Genomic DNA, 23,998 nt, shown 5'->3' with positions numbered 1-23,998 from the left:
AGACGCAACCCTCCGCCCAAAAATAAATAAATAAATCAAACGTCTTGGTAATTATGTATGAAAGAGAACGAGTCTGTAATGCGGCTCTTTCAAAATGTAAGAGTTAAAACGTATTGGAAAGAAGCTGAACGAATAAATTTTTGACCAAACTGATGGCAGCTACTTTGAACAATTACCCCATGACATGTTTGCCCAAAATATCGTTGGTTAGTATTTTCATACTGTTTGCAGATTTATTCATTCATTAACGGAAATTCCCCAGAGCTTCCTTAAGGTTTGACATCTTTTTACAAGACCTAAAATATCTCACACAATGTTATTTATTAGTTTGTTATTAATTGATAACATAATGCAACATTTTTCAAACACTGACTTTTTCTGTCCTAATTTTTTATGTTTGACTCTGTACTCTTCAGTTATATGTATTTATCAATTTCAAACATACTTTTTCTATTCATTTTAATTCTTATTTATTTACGGCTTTGTTTTTCCATTTGATATGTTCTGCTTATTATTATTATTTCTGCTTATGGTTCTGTTCATGAGCAAGTGCCTGACATTTTGTTTCAGTGGGGGGGGGGGGTTAAGGCGATTTGTAAAATCATAATTGCACCGAATTGTCACGATCATGAATGAGTACGCTGTCGGACTAGAGACCGCTGCTAAATTGATATTCAAGTATTTACAGGCTATAACATAGTAACGTGTCGTCGGTAACAGGTATGTGTAGGTCGCTGTTACTGCAGCGGGATTGTTTCCTCCCATTTCCTACACTAATGAACGCCGACGACTGCGTCACTCGCGTCAACCCTGTGTGGGCGATATCCACTGCCCTGTAAACAACATGCAACCGCCATTGAAAATCCATGCCGGGTTTTCTGTGAGACTCTTCACCCCAGTCGCCGACGAGCTGGCTTGAGACCATAGATCGCTGTCTGGTGGAGGGAGAGTGGGCTGCCCTGAATGGATTGACATAAGAGGGATTTACGTTTTAACGGGTGTCGCACTCCGTAAGGCTACATGTGCATGTTTTATAGCAATTTTATTCCGCTCGACGAATGCATAGTGTCGCTCGATCGTGTCAATGTGTCAACGTCGGGGGAAAGGCTTGAACTTGCCTGCTATCTATATTTGCCGAGGAGGGAAAACCAATACAAGGTCCGTGTCTCGCCGGAGTGGAGTATTATTAGCAGTTCAGACAGTGCAACTGTCTTTCTGGTATGTAAAGTATTTGAGCTGCCGTTTAAAGTCAACGTGGGGATAAAAGCCTCCGCCCGAGAAGCGAAACATATGCCAAAGTAACATTTGCGAATGTGTCGATGTTTTGTCTAAGGGACGTCGTTGTAACGTCAACGGTCAAGTGCAGAAAAAAAGAAGGAAAAAAGTAATAAACAACGACGTTGACGGCTTTTTTTTGCGTTGTAATAATAATCAGCTCTTCCGCCAGTCAAAAACGAAAACAGGAACCGAGCTCCCAGCTAAACCCCACGTCTGAAAGGGGCTGCACACTAAACTGAAAAGCTTTCTCAGCTTTCTAAAAAGCAGGTGGTTGAAATGTTGATGTGTTTATGTATAATTCTGGAGACGGCGTTTAGTTGAAATTGCCTGTGCCTACTCTATAGCATAAACTGCGTGCAAATTGTTTATTGTAAATTATGGATAGCTTTTATGCAGGTGTTTCAGACATCGGTAATAGTAAAAGTGAAATAATACAATACGTTTTTTATGATTTATGCATTATTTTTCCAATTTGCCAAAAGGTCTGTTTTGATGAGTTCTACTCACAAAATATAGGGTGTGTGTGTGTGTGTGTGTGTGTGTGTGTGTTGCCAAAATGAAGGCAATGTCTGTGTGAATACATCTTTTATCACTGATTTGTTTTCTGGGTAAAAACTTTAAGGTAGGGTGACATTATAGTGTGCATTCTAATACCCTTTGCATATACTGTTTCAGGTCCATCCACAGCTGTTTTACAATGGAAAAGTAATTCAGCACAGCAACATTATCTGAGGTCCTGTAAGCAAAAGCAATAGAGGAAGACAAAAAAAATCAAAAGTCGGGTGCTTAAAAATAGGTTAAAACATTTACCTGGCTCCCATGCTGGCTGTCAGACATCCTCCCCTCCACACCCTCAGTCATGCCTACAACATCCAAAACCCCTAGGAAACAGACACCCTCCCAGAGAAATAATGGCCGCAAAGTAATCCCCACTAAGAGGCAACAGTGCAACTCAAATAAACCTAGAGGGAGAGCCACTGAGAGACGCCAGAAAACACTAGTTGAATCCAGAAGGTCCACAGCCAGAGGCCAAGGACAGTCAGGTCGAAGCCCCAGAGGAAGAGGGGTCAATGGGCCTGCTGGTCAGGGACCAGGAAAGTCTCCTGGAAGGGTTAACCATGCCCCAAATGTAACAGGATCTGCGAGGCTTAGACACCTGAATAATTCGTCTGGCCACTGTGGCAAGTTAGAGGATCCTCCTCATGGGTGTAGGAAGTCTCCACGGGGCCAGCGGGTGCACAGTGCTCCTTGCCAGTCCCCAAAGCCTTGCAGGGGAGGGAGAAAAAGAAGGGGAAGAATAGGGAGACTGGCATCAAAACAGGGGAACCAACAGGAGGAACCTTCAAATTCAGATAGCTGTGATTTGACTCGCAATGAGGAGCAAGAGAAATTAGAGGCTCCTAAGAGCGAAGAAAACACCCCTGATGCTCTGAAAACTAATTTTGATGTTTCTGCCGATACCAAAGATGAGATTGTGGATGTCAGTAATGGTAGCGAGGGCTGTCTTATTAAGGCTGATTCCCCTCCTTGTAATGACTCCTTGGAAGAGTGTGTCCATCACAGCTGTGACACTGTTATTACTGAGCAAGACAACAGTACTGTCAATCACAGTGGCGAGAGTAACCTGAGATTTGTGATTGGAGGCACTGTGACTGATGACAATGATGGAAAACTCAAACTAGGCCAAGATGAAAGTAAAGACAGCCCTTATAAAATCACTCAACAAGCTAGTAATGACCTAAAGGAGGAGCAAAATCACACTGAAGGGAATGATATTCCTGTCCTAGGAAATAACCTTTCTCATCCTGCTTGTAGTAATCAAGAAATATTTAGTCTTCACCAAAGTGTGGATAATGCTCCTGACCTGGATAAGAAAGAGACAGAAGGAGTGAAAGTTAGTCATGAGAGTGACAGAAAAGATGAGATGAGCGAAGAATCAGAATCAGAATACTTTATTCATGAAGAGAGAGAGGATTGCCTCGAGCCAGAGAAAGGAGTTGAGAGAATAAAAGAGGAGATTGAGGAAATGACGGAGAAAGTTGAAAAGCTGGAAAATGCCAAGGGAGAAGTGGAAGGGCGAAAAACGGAAGAGGGAGATGTTCTTTTAAATCCTGTTGACTCCAGGCCTAGCACTCCAATCTCTCAGTCTTCAGACTTGCCTTGTTCCACTAATGGGATGACACTGCATTCAGAATCGCCGGCCAAGGTGTTGCCTGTCTCTAACATGGCTACCTCACATCCCACCAAAGCCCCATCCCTCTCAGAGTTGCTTGAACAAAAGGTTCTACACCCAGTTAGGAACGAAATCCTCACAGCTTTCCATGGTGCTAAACTTCACTACCCGGTGAGCTCTACTGTCACTGAGACTAACCCAAACAACCTGATGACAACGAATACCGTGGTTATTACCTGTGGGAAATCCACCGTATCTCTGTATGCAAGCCATGAGGAACCAGAGTCTGCCCAAAGTCGGGAGATCCCTTCCCCTCGGAGGGATATACAGGCTCACGCACCAGTGGAGGCTCAGACCAAAGACAGTGTATGCAATAGCGAGCCATTCAAGCACCGCAGCCAGGAAGAGACCTCTTCACTATCATCGGTACAACTCTTGCAGCCAAAGACAGATGTCACCACAGCTGTGTGCGAACCAAACCCAACCGAAGGCAGTGTTATTACAGTTTTAGATCAGGCCTCAGCGCCAAAGACCTCCACTCCATCCCTGGACAGCAATTTCTCGTTCTCCTGTAGCTCCGAGAGCACCCAGTCTTCTCTCTCTTTTGACACCGAGTCAGAGACTGGATATGGGGATCCAAGTCTGCCTACTCTGGCAGGCTCCTGGTGTCCTGAGGGTGCTTGTTTGCCTTCCTGGACCTCCAGGTCACAGCACCAGCATATGAAAAAGAAGCGGAAAAGGTGTGGGACATGTGAGCCTTGCTTGAGGAAGATTAGCTGTGGTCAGTGCAGCTGCTGCCTTAACCGCAAAACTGGCCACCAGATCTGTAAGCTGCGGAAATGTTTAGAGCTAAAGAAGAGAGGACCCTCATCTCTGCTCTCAGTCTCTGCTGTGCAGGTAAGGCTTAGATTATGGTATGTGCATGGGATTACTACCACTGTAATTAACCCTAGTCATTGCAATGCATTGCAGAGGTGTTTATTGCAATCACGTCCCAAACTAATCTTCTCGAGGACGGTGTTTTGAAAGTGTGGGGATAATTTTGAGTGAGTTTACAAGAACATCTTTTTTTGTTAGATAGCTGATCTAACCCAGGTGAGAAATGTGTGGTTTTCATTGTATATATGATCGTTTTCACACCCTTCTCATTAGCCACAGACAGTTAAAATAGTGTAAGTTTTACATTTGCGTGGTTTCAAGAAAAAACTGTCCACATAATCTCATGACAAGATCCAGACAAATGTTGGGAAACACATGCACAGTAAAATCCAGGTTCTTTACGAGTGTGTGTGGAAAATCTCGACCACGTGCATATGTGTGTCATGAGTATGTGTAGAGTATGTGTGAGGATGTCTTCCGTCAGAGGGGAAGGCAGTGTCATATGAGCCGGCACAACACGTGGTCAAAATGTGTGTGTGTGTGTGTGTGTGTGTGTGTGTGTGTGTGTGTGTGTGTGTGTGTGTGTGTGTGTGTGTGTGTGTGTGTGATCTATAGTGAGCTCGAGCAAGACAACATGCTATCTGATTAGTTGCACATGGTGGCAGGGTGTGTTTGTTTGCGTGTGTGTGTGTGAGTGTGACTTCAGCTGATTTTGATTCAGCTCTTCGTGCAGTTCCACAGAGTGGCATTGTGAATGAATTTTTGGGGTCCGTAGCCCAATTCACAAAATACTTAGTAACACTCAGGATACTAATACGGAGGGCAGTTTCTTTATCATAATGTCTGTCTTCATTCTCCGCTGGTTTTTTCAAGACCCTTGCAAACTAGCTGTAATGTGAACGTAACGTGATATTAGCCTGAATGTAGTTTTTATTTGGCTGTGGAGGTTTTGATACCCAAAACATTTGACATTTGGAAGAGAAAAAAAGTGAGAGATGATAACAACCTTATAACATGCCAAAAAAAGACAGATTCCTATTGAACTGAAATGATTATGAATATCACAATATTATTACAGCATGTATCTTTGACCATCGTATCCACAAGCCAGTGGGTAACTGCTGATAGCAGATGGTTGCTAATGCTACTACATAACCATGTAGGCCTACATACTTTAGTGGTGTCCGAGGGACCGGGGGGAGGGTGTGTATGCACAACTGTGACTTTCGGTGCTGCAGCAGCGGCAGCAGATTAGGGCTGATTATATAACACCTGCAGTATTAGTGGGGACCTCTGCATGCTTTCCTTCTGAGTAGTATATGGGGTGAGGAGGAAGGGATTAGGCTGTGCAGATTTACAAGCATATCATTCAGAATGCCCCCAAAATGTGGGTCACTGCTGACGGCTTGAATGACAGGGCTGCAGTCATCCTGTCAGAATGTCTCTGTGTCTGACTAAATCACTCCATTCCTGAATGGGACCATGATGTCTATGCTGGTGTGTGTGTGTGTGTGTGTGTGTGTGTGTGTGTGTGTGTGTGTGTGTGTGTGTGTGTGTGTGTGTGTGTGTGTGTGTGTGTGTGTGTGTGTGTGTGTGTGTGTGTGTGTGTGTGTGTGTGTGTGTGTGTGTGTGTGTGTGTGTGTGTGTGTGTCCAGGCAAATGCAGGCCAGTGGATTATAAGGGAGAACAGCAGTGGGAAAGACACACTGTAGGCAAAACAAGGATTTGCTAATTCAGTACATTTTAAGCAACAAAAACATTTGTTGTTCCCCTGCTCTTCCTTAACTGACATCACATTGGCCTTCCCTAATTGGAGCTGTAGCATGTCTGTGGTAAATGGATTGCATTTGTATAGTGCATTTCAAGCTCCAACAGTCACTCAAAGCACTTTACAATCAATGAATGACTCACACAGATTCACCCACGCACTCATACACCGATGGCAGCTAACCGTGAGCCGTTAGGGGTTAGGTGTCTTGCTCAAGGATACCTCGATTTTTTTGTAAGGAGGATCTGAGGATCAAACCGACAACCTTCCAGTTACCAGACAACCTGCTCTACCTCCTGAGCCACTGTCGCCCCTGTGCTTTTAAGTCTGTGTGTATGCATTGTTTGTGTGCGCACTCATGGGTCTGTGTTTCGTGCCATGTTTTTTGCAGTTTTAGAGGTTCTCTGGTTGTCAAGTTGTGCGTCCGTGCAGGGGTCTGTGCTGTTCAGTACAAGCTGCTGCTTCAAGGACAGCTAATATCATGCAAAGCTGTGGGTCATAAACCAAACTCAGGTTTTTATTTTATTCTCCCTTGCAGAACAGGTAGAGCAAGTTTAGCTTGTTATCACATGCGTGAGACTGTGTAGGCACGTGTTTGTTTGTGTGCGTGGGTTTTGTGTGGGTAACCCGTTAACATCCTCACTTGTGGGTCAGTGTCTCTTCGTGATCATGCTCACAAACCCTTCTGATAAAACGTTTTCATTTTCATTGTGAGGTAGTTTTGAAAGGGATGGGTCTAGACCAGCGGTGGGTAGCCATGTGCCATGGAGAGCCATGTGTATGCAGGTTTTCATTCCAGCCAGACTCCACACCAGGTGATTTTACTGATACATTCTTCCTCTTTGGTTGAAGGGTTGCTAATCAGTGAAATCACCTGGCATGGAGTCCGGCTGGAATGAAAACCTGCATACACATGGCTCTCCATGGCACATGGTTAGCCACCCCTGGTCTAGACACTTAATGAATTCGGCTCATGTAGCGGCATCGGAATCATGTTTATCGGCCATGTAGGTTTTGCACATACATGGAATTTGACTCCAGTTTCATGGCTCTCTCAGTGTACTTAACATAGAATAACAACACTACAACACAACACAATGACATGTGGATTCACTTCTTTTCCTACAGTGAAAGAAGTCTACCTTTGCTGTGGCTGAGTAGATGGAGTGCGTATGTGTGTGGTGTTGTGGGAAGTAGAGGGACCATTGCCACTGCACAGTGAGAGGGGCTTTTATTCTCAACTTGTCTGGTTTTACTCGCCTGGCTTGACAGCCCCCGTGTGGCCTTGATTTGAACCAAGTGAAGGGGACAAGGTTGAGGCTTGGTCCCTGGTCACACACAGAAACAGACAAAGAAATACACACACATTAAACACACTTAAACTAACACTAATGCACACCATGTGTGAAAGCGCTTACATGCATAAAGAAAAGCATGAATACACACACAAAAATACATCTACACATACAAACCAGAAAACAGCAGCCATCATTTCTACTTTTGCTTTATTCTATCAACTTAAAGGGAAACAATCATGATTTTCAACATTATCTCTATGTGTTGTTGGGACAACACTCCATTAGGAGCCATAATACTGAGCAGTCTTCTGTGTGTCTCTGAAATGCCACCGAAATGATGAGGAAAAGTATCCTCCAGTGACATCACCGGAGGATAATCCGTGAATGTAAAAACTTGTTTCGATTTTCCCTGATAGGCGCCATTGTATAAGGAATTGTCAATAATAACGCTTATAATAAGCGTAATAATTATACAGCTGTGTGTATTGTCGATATTAACGTTTCCTTATACAATGCAACGTGAGATTTCACATTCACAGATTGTTCGTGATGTCACTGGCGGACACAAATTTGGCGGCATTTTGGAGAGAAATAGAAGACTGCTCAGTATTATGACTGCTAACGGGGCGTTATCCCTACAACGTAAGTAGAGCGATAATGTTGAAAATTGTGATTGTTTCCCTTTAAAGGAAAAATGCATGTAGTTTTGCAACTGTGCAATTAATACTGAAGGGTTGTGTAGTCGATTGAAGCCATAAAATCATCACTGTATATTATGTTGATGCACAAATCAGCGTTCCCCTGCTTAGAGCCTTTCGGACAGTATCGACAGGCACCAGAGCACATTGTGCGTAAACTTCTGTATTGTTGTCCATAACATCCTCTGTGCTAATGTGTGGGATGTCATTTCCACCATTGGAAATGTAGCGTAGCTGAAAGAATGAGGAGGAGTCTTAGAGTACAGCGGAGATGGGGAACCCAAGTTAAACTAGGTAGTTTTTCCGTCCGCCAACTTACATCACCATACATGACTTGGCGGACATAAAAAAAAAAAACAATCCCAGAAATAAAGAAAAAAATGGGGAATAAGTGCAGGTGTTTTTCACATTCTATCCTTGATGCAGATAGACAGAGATGTGATTGAAAATCAGCAAAATTTCCCCTATAATAATCCATCCTTGTTGGGACATCCAGGCTTCCAAACTTAATGGAGCTGCTCATCACTTATTGACAAGCCATGAGAGCTTCCAGTCCAGTGTGTTACTATCACACACTGCATACTGTGCTGTCTATGTATAGTAACTCACAAGCAGCCAGCCAGCAGCCCCCCCCCCCCATACTCATTCATCTCTTGCACTTCCCTTGGTCCTCCCTGATCTGCTGCAGTGCTCTTGGCAGAGGAGCAGCCCTGTTGAGATAACAAGTGTGTCAGAAAATGCTTGGAGTTGCCCCTAACAGCATTCCCTGGCTGGTAGTAAGAGCTGGTAGCCCAGGGTACCCAGCAGCGACTGTTTGCCTTGGCCCTGTTGGTGCAGAATACAGGGTATAAAATATAGTCAGACCTCTGGGTGTGTGTGTGTGTGTGTGTGTGTGTGTGTGTGTGTGTGTGTGTGTGTGTGTGTGTGTGTGTGTGTGTGTGTCCCCAAGAATATGTGTGTATATTTTTGTGTGTGGAGATGTGTGTACACACATTTCTAAGTGTTCATATTTGGTAAACATATGAGTGGGTGAATGTACATATACGTGTGGGTTCGTTTGTGTAGAGACAGCAGTCCATTGTGCATTTTATTTTATATGGTTTATAGCTCAGTCCAACATGCAGCTTTATTCACATGAAGGAAACCAATTTAATGTAAAGCGGTACCGATTGCCGGGGCAGATGATTCTGTCAATGCGGGCTGCATTCTCAACTCCTCCCTCTCTCATCTGGCACAGCAATAGAGGTCACTGATGGTTACTATGGTGAACCCATTGTCTGGTGATGACCTTTGACCTGGCTGTCTTGACGAAGTATTCTCAGGCTTCTAATAAGGATTAGTGGAGATAACCAGACACACACTATTACAAGTTTATGCTTGTGAACCCAGTAACCTATATCCAGGTAATGAGGCTACGTTACCTGGCTTAAAGTGAATTGTGCCTCCCACGTCAGCAACTGTGACCTTCACTGGTCAAGACCTATCCTTTTAAAAGGAGACAGACTTAAAGATAATAGGACAGAAGCCCTAATGCTGTCAGAAAACTTGGTAAACTGCTACATCCAAGCATGGAAAATGTCTTAAAAAAGATTTTTTTTTTCATCTGGCATCCCTCCATATTAAAGGTTAGGTTTAGTGAAATTGGTACAGTGTAGTGGCAATTTGCGGTAAAAATATTACACTGTAATGTAGTAGTACCTTTCCTTGATGGTCTTTCCTGGCATCCTAGACTGATCTCCATACACCCCAGCATCATGTGAAGCGCAAAATATAGCCTCTCCATGATGAATGACCGTCCATGCGTGGTGAAGAGCCACACCCTCCTCACGGTAATCCTGTTAACGTTGTCAGGAGACAACAGAGCAGAACACGGCAGATCTGGAGGAGTAAGCCTCGATAATAAATCCTGCTATTCCTATGGGTGGAAGTAGTCCTAGGTGCATTCATCGATAGACTGATGTTATGGACCGGGGGACATCGTGGCTTTGCAGTTGATCAATGCATCTTGACAATGGAAAGGCACAAAATCTCCAGATAGCGGAGAACCATAGAACTGCACGTGGAGAAGCGCCCTATGCTTTAAACAAACATGTGCAACCGAAACCCTTTGGGGCGTCCTGACAGATGACCTAGGTGAGGTGAGGGGTGAGGTAATGTAACATACATCTTTCATTCTGGCTTCATAAGCAAAATGCTTCCTGATTTCTCACCCAATCAAGAACTGGGGCTTATGAATACCTTGGTCATATGAAAAAGGTCAGTTTGATATCAGTTGGCTGAATTTTTGGATATAGTTATACTATGGAGAGACAAGTAGACAGTGATATTGTAAAATCGCTTGCTAGCTACCGCTAGAATCTGTTACAGCCCATACTAACATGACATGATGCAAGCAAGTAATTTTATAATCACTTTTAATACGTTTAATTAATCTGTCCAAACCAGCTCCTTGTTACAGTGAACAGGGCAAGTCACATTTCATTTGGATAAGAAATCACTCGCTTTGACTCTATTTATTCCAATGGAAATGATGGTGGAAACAAAGTTGATGCCCACTTTGCAAGATGACTGGTTCCCATTTTTGTGAATCTGCAACACTATTGGATTCTGTAATGACACTTTGATGAACGAAATCACCAGGCATTTGCTCGTTCACGTTATTTTAGGAACTGGTGTTAGCTGCAGTGGCTACAAACAGTATGAAAGCTTGTAGCAGTAGACAGTCAGCTACATAGACTACAACCAATCCAAAATACACTGTTCACTATTAGAATCTGTTAATTTTGGGCTGTTAAATAATACATACCCACCTAAAAGATACGATAATTGTTTACAATAATTTTATTACTTTATATTATACATTTTTTTATGCTTAAAATGACTAGGTTTACTCAAGGAGATCATATTTTTTTAAATTAAGTGACCGCCCCCTCAATTTTATTATTCAGCTCAGACTGTATTGAATAAGTTGGGAAGTTGCTGTCATTCATGGAAATGTACTTTTTGTACTTTGTATTATTGTACTTTGACTTTTTTAAGTATATCGGTTTAACAAAACTAGTGGAACAAACAATTAGATTGAAAAATTGCTGAACTCTTTTAATATGAAATAATTCTTTACAACCAAGTTAGCTACCCAAGCGAGATATTCATCAATGATTTTAAAAAACATATTGATTCTTTAATTATTGTTGAGATTATGTGTGCACCTGTCACAGGCAACTTTTTTTTACTCTTTTTCAGCATCTATTACACGTGTTGTTACTCAAGGTTGAATTTCAGGTTCCATCCCAATCACATGCTTCCACTTGCCCAGATCATTTGTATGCACGATATTTCCCTCCATTCCTTCCACAAAATCATACCTACCAACAAACCAAGTAATTTGAATGATGTGGCCATTCTTAAGGAATGGCTTCGTGACATAACATGTTGGATGTCACAACAGTTTATGTAGTTAAATGAAAACAAATTAACTATTGTAAATGTCACCTCAAATGCCTTACATTTATTCCATCATGTGCTGGAACCCTCAGCTAACGAGAAGCCTGCAGCCAGAAAGTTATATTTACCCTTTGAAGTCTTTCATGCTTTCATCACCTTGACTTAAGCGTTACTGTCACTCTCTTTACTCTACCTTCAGTATAAGCAGATATCATCACATTACTCCATGGATCTCTTTACTTGTTAGCATGTTTGATTTGATTTTGATTTTGATATACTTTATTAATCCCCATGGGGAAATTCTTCTCCGCATTTAACCCATCCTAGCTGTGTAGCTAGGAGCAGTGGGCGGCCGACGTGCAGCGCCTGGGGACCAACTCTAGTTCGTCTTGCCATGCCCCGGTCAGGGGCACAGACAGGAGTAGGTTGGGCATTGAATTGATGTTAAACTTTTCTGACCACATCTTTTGCACAATTAGGTGTGGCTCAAAGCTATGTCTATGCTATGTCTTGTACTAGCAAAATCAGTATCAACTTTTAAATCACCCCTTGAAACATGTTTTAATTTGAAATGTACCATGTCAACATTTTTTCATTGTGATCACATGTAGACTTTCATCCTATTCAAACTACTCTAAACCATTTAGATGTGATGTGATGTTGAACTATTTTAATGACAAGCCTATCATTGAGTGTAGATAGATATTTATTTATTGAAAGCCTTAAAGAGTAGGTAAGCTCTTTCTTTCACCTGTCTCTACCTACTCACATCTTGAACGAGGATAAAAAAAGGGGTGTAGATGCCGAAGACAGTGGTGGTGGTTTGTGTTAGACTGAAGTTGGCGGCGCAATAGTTGAACACCTCAGTCCAGCTTCTCACAAGTCTGCCCTAAGAGTTTAGTTGGCTAGCGCCGCGTGTCGCCTTTCTACACACCTCATATTTTATTAATCTAACACATTGGACCCCACGTGTCTCACCTATGTCACATGGGTCTCGGCGTCTTTGATGGTCCCATGTTAAGTCGGCAAATTGGAGGGGTTGATTGGAGTGTGCATTTTCTGTAGGATGTAAGAAAAAGCTTAGATTTTCTCCATTCATGCAGACATGTGATGCATTTCATTTTTAATTGAATTCATTATGAGCAATCCGTTTTGCTATGCTAGACCCATACCAGCTTGTTTTCAGCTCAAAAATGTGAAAAAGTTTTAGTACCCCTTTAACACAGACCCTTCTTCTAGCCTGTGGTCCCCTTTCTGCCTTTCTCTAGTCAGTGCTCCTTCATCCTGCTGCATTGTTGTGTGGCTCCAGTGAGGCAGGATATCCTGAACAAATAAGCCTGACCCCCCTCATGACCCCCCCACCCCCACCCCTCCAATTTGTTTTTCCGCTCAGTTCCTCCAACTAATGATTGACTTGCCTGACAGCCAATGGCAAGCAGAAGACTCTGTGACAAATAGAAGTAATTTGTTATGGGCTGCAAGAAATTAGCATATGTACCTATTTTTATGTTGTTGATTTTTCACCATCATATGCCACTAGGACAACATAAATGACAACATAAATGACAACAATTGAATGGAGGGATTTTGCTGTAGGGTTGCTATTATTTCCATTATCCAAGCCGCTTATCCAAATTATGGTCGCAGGATGCTGGAGCCTATCCCAGCAGTCATTGGGCAGAAGGCGAGGAAATTGGTGTATCACAGTATGCTCTGCCTTGAACATTCTAGGTCTTTTTATTGAAAATGAATAGGACAGGTTCCCTGGTGAATGCCTGTGGGCAGGCTTGCAGTAAACTCAAGGACACATACACATAGACACATGATCTCTCTCTCTCTCTCTCTCTCTCTCTCTCTCTCTCTCTCTCTCTCTCTCTCTCTCTCTCTCTCTCTCTCTCTCGTCACGCATAAACACACACACTCACTAGCGTGTGTGGGACAGAAGGGGGCAGAAGTAGCGAAGAGGGTGTGGAAATCGTGAAATTTCAGAGGTATTCCAATTGTACTAATACAGCCAACTCAGTATGACCAAGCCAAGAGTGATGTGCTTTTAGCCTACTCTTCTCCCCCTCACCTTCCTCCCACTTTACACATAGGCACATTTTATTATTAAGCTTGCTTTTTGCACATTTTTGAAATCTTGTGCCAAGGTAGACCCTATAAGAACCCTTGAGCTAGTTATCTGTAATAGCTGGGAGTGGCCCAGCAACAGCCTCCAGGGACAAAAGAAAATGTCCATTTTATTTGATTTGGGCTTGGTGGATTGGCCTCAGCCCGCCATACATTAGGGTAGATTTATGGCTAACCCTGTTATTGGTTGAAGGCTTAGATCCAGGCAATGACAGTGATTGAATGAGGGGAACCTTGGCAACAAATGCTCGGCTCAGTTCCACTCACACACGGTTTGTTTGCCAAACACTTCCACTGCCATTCTGTTTCCCCATCTATGAAAAATGTTTGGTGCAAATAGAGCCACTGTCAGTGGGTTATGATATCATTCAGTGAGACCTTCTCAAAGCTAACCTTTGATGCAACTAATGCTCTGTTCCTGAGCCCTCTTAGCTTCTTTGCACCTCTTTTGCTTGTGTCCTGACTGTTCTCTATGGCTCTAAATCTCTGGATAAGCTTTGAAGTCGTGCCACTTGGTTTCTCTGGGTGAAAAGAAATCCTCACTTTGCACCCCAAAAGTAATGCCACTCAAACCCAACCAAGGGCACACAATGGCCCGCTTTTAGAGAAACATCAGCTCATTCATGCATCAAATTCAAAATGGCCCTACCTAAGTTAGAATTTGGACAACACCTGATTTTAGTTCCTTTTTATCCCTTGATAAGATTAATTCATGTTTTCTACACCTTGCACACTCTCGATGTTTACATAGTCTCATCCACTATACAAAAGAAATTGACTTGACTTTTTATTCATCTTTCATTTTTATTTCTTCCTTCTTTTTCTTTTACCAGGGCAATATGATCATGCTTTAATGCACCACTGATGTGTGCATGTGTGTTTGTGTGTGCACATGTCTGATGTGTGCATGCACACAGAAAGACGTGTGGTCATCTGGCCAACATGCTAAATCAGCATGTTGAAGAAAATTAGTTCAAACTAGAAGTAACTTGTTTCCTGTCTCACAGAGAGCAGCTATGGGCCCCCAGGCTGCCATGCACAGTGTGTGTGTGTGTGTGTGTGTGTGTGTGTGTGTGTGTGTGAATCTTGACACAAATTGATTGTTCAACTTGCCTTGCTCTCACCTACCCCTCAAGGTTAAACCTACTCTCACTGAGTATATACCAGCTATATTTCCCCATTCAGATATAATTCACATTATAAACAATATCAAACAACCAGTGAATGGTTCAGACAACATAAGATAGACCAACTACTATATCAGAGACTGAGAAATGACCCACTGTCCAATTGTGTAAGCCAAATTGAGTCCATATGGCCTTAGGGTGTAGTGTGGTGGTATGGTTAAGGTTCCCTCTGTAGGTAAGGACAGTGAGCTATACAGCTACAGCTATATATTTTATATATTTAAATATGTATATATATGAATAAATGTGTGCGTGCGTGCGCAGCTTAAGTGCAGAATGCGAATTATACAATGACAATCAGGGGGTCAACCTTTTCTCCAGGGTGTAAAGGGAACCCAGTACGGCGCAGGTGCGTGCTTCAGTGCACTGAAGTCTTAAAATCCTTACAGTATCTCGCTTGTTTAACGTAATGTCTGCAGTCTTTAAATGACGATAAAACAAATCCATTACAGCTCATCGGGCACATACCACACAACAACCTTTGTTGTCAGGGGTCACTAACAAAATATTTTAGAGCAAAACTGCCATTAAGTCAGACTCACTCACACACACACACACACACACACACACACAATAGTAGGCCATCATTTCTGCTCAAACACAGACTCACACTTTTATTAGAAGTCCTAGCATATTAGTTGAGAACAGTAGGGTATGACTGTTGTGCATTCCATCAGTTTCTGAAATTACTATTTCCTAAATATCTGGTATGATAGTATACATCTTTAAGTGCAATCTTCTTTGTTGCTCACCTCTTTGTTACTAGGTCTTGCTCACTGTCCTCTTGACTGCCTCCTGCCTGCTGACTGTCATTCTGACCTCCCTTTGCTTCCTTAATACAACAGCCCATAAATGTAAAACTCACCATCACCCATTATATCCTACTCAGTATTAAGCCTGCATGACAATCACAGAAAATGAAGGCTGTATTATGATCTCAAAGTCCTAATTCTTGCAAGTTTCAACTTACTGTTTTTACAGCACAAAAAAGTACCGGATAGCTTGTTCCTTATCCGATGCGAGGGTCTAAGGACAGGATGTTGTGTTGCTGTAAAGCCCCTTGAGGCAAATTTGTAATTAGTGGTATTGTGCTATACAAATAAAATTGACTTGACTTGACTCTCTTCTTGGCTAATGTTGACTGAATAAAATCTCATCTGAGTTCAGTAGTCATACATTTGAACTAATACAATTAATCAGCCTTTAGTGCACATGGATTTTTATTACTCAACCAGGTAAAACCCCTGCATTCCTGAGTGAAAACAAAGGGGTGCCTATTATAAAAGCTAATATCAAAAAGGGGAAAGACTAACTAAACCACCACAGCCACACAAAAGACTATTAAAATAAAATAAAACTCTATATTGATGTCAAAACATATCTCTACAGCAACTAATCCTCCATTGTCTCACTGCTTATGACTGAGCACCAGTTAGCTAACATTAGATAATATATGACATTTTATATTGGTAATGAAAATCCAAACCATAGGCACAGCTAGCAAGCTATGTAGCCAACACTGAAAATGAAAGGGTGCGCTATCAGCTAGCTAGGTAAAGCAAACATTAGCTTTAGCTAGGCAACATTTGTTAGCTGAGCTGTAATTTAAGGCAAAAGTTAGAAACTAGCTAACGTTAGCATTCATCCATTGACAACCTAATTCAGAAACGCTGAAGGTAAGAAAGTAAAGTGTATTAAACTAGCTAGATATATTGCATTAACATTAACCTACCTACAGCATCTCCATTAGTTTGCGCGGCGCACGCAAGCGTAGACTGCAATGAGGACGCGAACCACTGCAATGATGGGCGTGATGAGGCAGGCAGACTAGACGTTCAACCAATGTCAAGGTTAAGAAATGGTATGCCCCACTTCAGGGGTGTCGGAAATCATATTACAAGATTCTTCCAGGCATGAGTATGGGAAATATAATAATAATAAAACTTTATCTATATAGCACTTGTCAAAACACATTGTAATATTTACAATTAGAGTTAAGGATATATAAACATTTAAAACCCCCCGACCTGTTGTTTTTACCTCTTTTGGGGGGATCCAAGTGTCCAAGTCTTAATTAGGGAGGTCAGACCCCCCCATCTCCCCTGTAATTCGAACCGTGCTTAAGAGTATGTGTGTATGTGTTTGAGTGTGCACGCGCGTGTGTGCGTTCGTATGTTCGGGTTATACTGTGTTGAGGAGGCAGTGAGTGTGTAGAGGAGAGTGCAGAGAGAGGAACAGCTGTGGATACTCTAAACCAAAAGTCTTCAGGTCCCAGATGTGTGTTAGCCTGACAAAGTAGTACGTGGTATAACAGCCCTGAGGTTTGCTGCGTAAGAGCTATACATATTGCTGCCTTCTCTCAGGTAACAGCACCGAAGTATGTAGCTTCAAGGGAACTGGATGTGTGTGTGTGTGTGTGTGTGTGTGTGTGTGTGTGTGTAATAGCTGGTTAGCTGGGGCAGGGCCAAGCATGGAGTCATGTTTTCCCATGGTTGTCACCAGGTCTGTCCTGCCCACCACCTATGACAAAACAGCAAGCTTTTTCCACCATTGACATCTCACACAGTTCGCACCAAAACGTATGTCTCGTTGAGCATGGAAAGTTGTGAGTAAACGATAAGAGAAGAGAGGGAAGAGGGAAAAGGGGCTTGCCAAAGACACAAGACACTCCCTCAAATCAACACCTGATGCATTGCTCTTCACCAACCGGCTAACAAAGGGAATTGGTACTTCTCAGCACAAATGAGGGACACATTTAAGTTACTGTGGGCAATAATGGCAATAATGACAGCTATTGGCAAGGAGTCTGCTTGGCTCAGCTCCCAGTGCATGGCCGGTATAGATCTCCAGATGTGGCTCAGAGGCTTTACTGCACTGCCGCAGGAGGACCGCCTTTACCTCGTGCACAAGCTCACATAGTGAAGGATGATTAATGTCCGCACTACTTGTATCTAACGAGGACTGGACAGCTTGTTTAAGTGTAAACATATGGGACGTTTCAGGGGGCCAGCAATTAGGGGTGCCGTGAAATAGTGTTGGTGGATGCAGAGTATTTCATGACAGAGGAGTGGAGTGGCTGGAAGAGGAAAGGAACAAAGAGGAGCGGGCGAATGATTGGCAGACGTGATGAGGAATGCGGTACAACCTTTAGACTTCATACAGAGTGAAGCACACTGTCAAGTTCAAAAGTTTAAAGAGGAGTAATATACCTATCTTCACAGTTAAGGCAACTTGCAAGGTGCTCAAAAATCCTTTTGCCTGAAAAGCAATGGATAGAATAAAAAATGCCAGAAACTTAACACTGTTCGTAATAAAGAGGTTAATGCTGAAATGATTTTAATTAAACACAACATTCAAATATCTGCCTCGGCTTGATAGAATCAAATACCACTTTCAGCCAAAGAGTGTAAAAACTACCAGTTTACACTGGAAATTGGTTCAGTTCAGTAGCGTTGAACTGTACTAACTGTATTTTGGTTTGCCATCCATGTTGGCGCGAATAGTCTGATGTGAAAACGTCTGTTTTCTCTAACCTCTAAGCTCATCTAGTTATCCAATTGTAGAGTTTGAAATTGAGTCTCAGACCCATGTCAATGCGCCCTTAATGCACTTAGCACAACGAATGCCAAACTGTTTGAGTGAAGGCCTGTTTGTGGTTAAATGGCAGAGGTGCACACTTTCAGATGATTGATCTGACACAGAGTTTATTGAGTAGGATGTATTTTAATGTTTTCGTTTGTTTGTTTGTTTTTGTTCCTCGCTGATTTAACTGTCTCGTTTGAGGACCTAGCGTGAAGACCAGGTCTGTCAGATTACTTCTGACACCTCACCCTGTAGAGTTCAGTCATACATCACATCGTTAATATTTGGCAGACTCAAGTGTATTGAAGTGCCCTGTGCTTTTGAGTTGGCATGTGTTAACATCACATTTATTCATAACCCAGACTACCTCTTTTTCCATTATGAGAGGTGAAATAAGATAGCTGAGGTCTGATATTGTCTAAAGCATGCATATTCCGTACTCCTTCCGTTTTTTTCTCTCCTGTTAAGCTCTATTTGAACTTTGAAATTTCAAACTACCAGCTTTGTTCATGTTTATTTGAATATTAATTGGCACATGCTGATGTAACCTATGTAAACAGTCTATTGTGAATAAGACTTTAACCACTATATGGGCCATTGTCTGGAATATTTGTGCGTGCAAAGTAATTTTATGTGAACTCCTCTACTTGAGTGCCAGTTGGCAACATCTGTGTCATTTAACCTCAAACATGTCTCAGCTATAGTCTGAAACTTGGTTTCTAGCTTCTAGTTTGATTTTTTTTTTTAACAGGGTAATATAATGAGTAGGAGACAGCCTTTCAACCAGAGGTAAGCATCCATCATGCTGGAGTGTCCTTGAACAGGACACTGAACCCCTCCCAGATCTAGGTGCTTCTTTTGTACCTGACCCTGCACTTAAACCTCCCTGTATGGGAAAGAATGCAACAAAAAAAATCCCTCTATTTGTACAGGGTAGTCTAAAAAGTGCACTGGCGCTCTTATACATGGATTGTGTACATACAGATAGAAGATAACAGCAAAAAGGGAATATTGTAATAATGTATAAAATTAAGAACTACATATCATGCATAAGAGTGCTATAATAAAATATGGTTTTTCACATTCAGATAAAGAGCAAAATGGTGAAAAATCTACAGCCCAGATTCAAGCACAGATAACATGAGAGAAGGGTTCAATTAAGACTTTTATAATGAATCTAGATTTAAGCAGATATGACACGGTAACATGAGCGGCACGGTTGCCCAGTGCTCAGCGCTGTCGCATCACAGTAAGACAGTCCTGGGTTCGAACCCCGGGGTTGTACAACCTTGGGGGGGTCATCCCAAATCGTCCTCTGTGTGGAGTTTGCATGTTCTCCCCGTGTCTGCGTGGGTTTCCTCCGGGTTCTCCGGTTTCCTCCCACAATCCATGTAGGTCAGGTGACTCGGCCATACTAAATTGTCCCTAGTGTGTGTGTGTGTGTGTGTGTGTGTGTGTGTGTGTGTGTGTGTGTGTGTGTGTGTGTGTGTGTGTGTGTGTGTGTGAGTGTGAGTGTGAGTGTGGCGGCCTGTCCAGGATGTCTACCCGCCCGCCGCCCAATGACTGCTGGGATAGGCTCCGGCATCCCCACGACCCTGAGAGCAGGATAAGCGGTTTGGATAATGGATGGATCGCTGTAATAGAAACAGTCCAGTTTTAGATCTCTGTGGTGTTAATTCTAATGGGTGCACTGTGCAAGACTGAAAAGACTTTTTGCCAAATTCTGATTTAAAACAAGAAACCCCCGGTGCAAGCCAGTCTTGAGATCTTGTGAGACAGTCTCTCAGCTTGTACTGTTTTTGTCCTTCCATATGATTATTCAAACAACAATTCTTGATTCTTTTGAAAAAATCAGTAGATATGGATATGCAGAGATAGACTCTATTGTGGCTGTCATGATCCCTAATGAATGACATTTGTAATAGTGTGCTAATTAATCTCACATTGCTGTGCCTTGAGGAACTGCATGCTGCACACACACACACGCACACACACATACACACACACACACACACACGTACGTGTACCTGAGGTCGGTCACCAGAGTATTACGGAGATTCAGCAGGGCTTCATTTGTTCCCTCCTCTTGTTGTGACCTCAGCTTCACTTCATTTAACATAAGCATTGCATCTTGTCATGAATGTCCAGAGTGAGAGTGAGAGATGAAGTAGTGTTTTGGAAAAACAGGTGTTTGCAAGATATACAGCGACGAGGTAATCTCTGTCCAGTTGTGGCCACGTATCACTTCTGTGTGTTGCAAATCGCTTCTGATTTCTCAGGGAATCCGACCCTGAGACCAGCATTTCGAATCATTATTTAGCAATATCTAATCTTCTCACTGATTTTCTCATTCGCTTATGTTGGTCATATGGAGGCATGGAAATGAAACTGAGACTGAAAAATAACCAGTGAAAATAATCCCCGTGGCTGCTTTAAGAGTCTGTTTTAGTCAGAGTCAGTTTCAAGTGTGTTCTACGAGGAATTTGACTTGGTGTGTTACTTTCAGTGACACATAGATGCATTTACACAAGTAATGGTCTCTCGAACGTCCCCCTCCCACAGCAGGTGTTCACAGCACATGTGGGACGTTGTTCCCAGAATCTGCTGCTGTGGGACATGGAGGTAATGGAGCAGACCAGCTGTGGGCTTCTGCTATGACAGATGCCGCTTTGTGGTGTGTTACAAATAGGAGCGAGTGACACAGTATAGAGGCTCCAGCTCTGTTATTAGGATCTGAATTTTGGTCACGATTACATTTTCACAACCCTTATGTCACCCAACAATTTGACTGAAAACATTTTCTTTTTGACATTAATATCAACAGGTAAGGATGGGGGTAATTTCTCTGGGGGTGAGTGGAAATTGTTGTACATTGGCTCGAACTCACGTGAGAGGTGCATTGTGTCTGTGTTTTCTATTCTTTTCTACTAGATGGCCCTGTTGTGGCAACAATGGATTAGGTGACTTACTTGAGAGCATATTGATATTAGTTAAAGCTGCATTAGACAACTTTTCAGCCCCCCCCCCCGCCATGTTTCCAAGCGTTTTTATTGTTTGTGCCACTGTCGCAAAGACAACCAGATCACTTTCCATTTATTAGCAGCCTGGCTACTGTCCAAAGCAAGAAACAACTGTAAGAATCACAATTTGAACTAGAAACCCCGATCTCAGTACTATGATAAAGGCGGATAAAACATCTGGTAGTATTAATAAGTAGGCTGGTTGTGGTAATTGACCTTTCGCAAAGTACCGCCCCAGAATGGTGCTTGTCCAATCCTACCTTAGCAACGGTCCGTCAAGCTTTCAAACACACAACAAAATGCTGAAACGGTGTGCCTATGGGATCTGCAAATCAGATACTAGATATCTGAAAAGTTTGGAGGGGGTGTAATTTTCTTTCCCTTCCTGAAACCCAGAACGCAAGAAGCGCAATGTCGGCAATTGATTTCGCAGTATAGCAGACCCCATGGCCAGCTTAATCCATCCAAAATCAACAAAAATACCTGTCTGCTCCAAGCTAAGCTTGCTACTAGCTATTATTGATAGCTAATACAGCTAACGTATTATTACTGTTACTTTTACCCACACAATGCGCTGATTTCTTCCTTCATGTTTTGGTGTTTTCCGGCTACTTCCTGGATAGTTCTGAAATGCTTGACGGGCATAGCAACAGTAACTAAGGGGGGCGGGACTTTGCGAAAGGTCAATTACTCAGCCAGTAGAAAGAATGCCAACTGAATGTCGGTTTGGAACTCTCTCAAGTTCCTGGTGTTGTATCAAACTCTGTTTCCCCATTGAGATCTTGTTTCCCCCTAGCCAGAATTCGATACAACACCGGGACGCTTGATTAACCTTAACCTAATCTCAACCTCAACCTAACCCTGAGCTTAACCTAAAGCTTACCTTCACCTAATTGTAACCAGTAGCTAACCTGTTTTCATGCCCTTTCGTCTGACAAGGGGGAAACAGATCTTGACAGGGAAACATAGTTCAATACAACTTTGGAGCTTGCGCCATTGAGTGAATGCCCATTCGAGGTTCACTCTTGTTTTACCCGTTTCTATCACTCTCCCTCTTTGCCTTCTTTGCCTCCTCTGTCAACGGGGTTCTTTTTCTCTTGCTGGGTAGAGTTTCCACTGTCACTTCGGTTGTTACCCTGTCCGCCATTTTCGCTCCTGGGGATAGCTACCAATAGCTACCGGAGAAAACAAAAGCGCTATCCTCTTCCTGTTTTGGTTGCACAATGGTTAACATTCTTCCTTTGTGCTGTAAACCGAGCCTTAATTTTCCTGCAAGATTGTCCCCGGTGGAAGACAGAATTACATAGTGAAATCAAGGCTTATAGGGAACCAATCTAAACGCCAAAGGTGTCATTATTCTATTGCCATTACACTGTGCAATCAACATTTATTTCATAATGATAAGTTAAAGCAAAAAGTTGTCTACTGCTGCATTAAGAAAGAGGGGATTCTTTTCTTTATATGTTATCTTTACCCTGGGTATCCCTGCTGACCAAGACATTCAAATCATCAACCACTGTTTTCTAACCTTTGAGCTACTACTGCCCTCCAAATTGGCCTAATTTCTTGAAGAATAAGTTCAGATCTACTGCTGCTGCTACTACTACTACTACTACTACTACTACTACTAATATGTTTGGCTGCTCCTGTTAGGGGTCGCCATAGCGGATCATCTGTTTCCATCTCTTCCTGTCTTCTGCATCTTCCTCTGTTGCACCAGCCACCTGCATGTTGTCCTCTCTCAACACATCCATAAACCTCCTCTTTGGCCTTCCTCTTTTCCTGGAAGTTCCATCTTCAGCATCCTTCTCCCAATATACCCAGCATCTCTCCTCAGCACATGTCCAAACCATCTCAATCCTGCCTCTCTTGCTTTACATTACATTACAGTCATTTAGACGATGCTTTTATCCAAAGCGACTTACAATAAGTGCATTTAACGTAGGAAATCAGGAGAACTACTAGTCATCAGAGGTCATAAGTGCATCTAAAGAAGCATCTAAGAGCAAAGAGTATTGTCTCCAAACCATCCAACCTGAGCTGTCCCTCTAATATACTTGTTCCTAATCCTGTCCTTCTTTGTCACTCCCAACGAAATCTTAGCATCTTCAACTCTGCCACCTTCAGCTCCGCTTCCTGTCTTTTCGTCAGTCCAGCCGCCTGTAAACCTTACAACATAGCTGGTCTCACTACCATCTTGCAAACTTTCCCTTCAACTCTTGATGGTACCCTTCTGTCGCAAATCATTCCTGACACTCTTCTCCATCCACCCCACCCTGCCCGCACTCTCTTTTTCACCTCTCTTCTGCTCTCCCCGTTACTTTGAACAGTTGACCCTAAGTATTTAAACTCATACGCCTTCATCACCTCTACTCCTTGCATCTTCACCATTCTGCTGTCCTCCCTCTCGTTCATATGTATTCTGTCTTGCTCTTACTGACTTTGAATCCTCTTCTCCCCAGTGCATACCTCCACCTCTCCAGGCTCTCGTCAACCTGCTCCCTACTCTCACTACAGATCACAATGTCATCCGCAAACATC

The 23,998-nt window shown here is 42.6% G+C and overlaps 1 protein-coding gene across 1 annotated transcript in view; it reads left to right on the top strand.

Moving 5' to 3' along the window:
• The first annotated feature begins 4,056 nt into the window (after positions 1 to 4,056).
• tet1 (tet methylcytosine dioxygenase 1) overlaps positions 4,057 to 23,998 on the top strand; it is a 40,082-nt gene continuing 20,140 nt past the window's right edge. The window contains exon 1 of the mRNA XM_056291816.1: positions 4,057 to 4,348. Within this exon, the coding sequence (XP_056147791.1) occupies positions 4,172 to 4,348 (177 nt within the window). The 5' untranslated portion in view covers positions 4,057 to 4,171. The remainder of the gene's footprint in view (positions 4,349 to 23,998) is intronic.

The sequence above is a fragment of the Lampris incognitus genome, chromosome 13, assembly GCF_029633865.1.
Source record: "Lampris incognitus isolate fLamInc1 chromosome 13, fLamInc1.hap2, whole genome shotgun sequence".
NCBI lineage: Eukaryota > Metazoa > Chordata > Actinopteri > Lampriformes > Lampridae > Lampris > Lampris incognitus.
The sequence above is the reverse complement of the archived record's forward strand: the minus strand, read 5'-3'. Positions and strand labels throughout refer to the sequence as shown.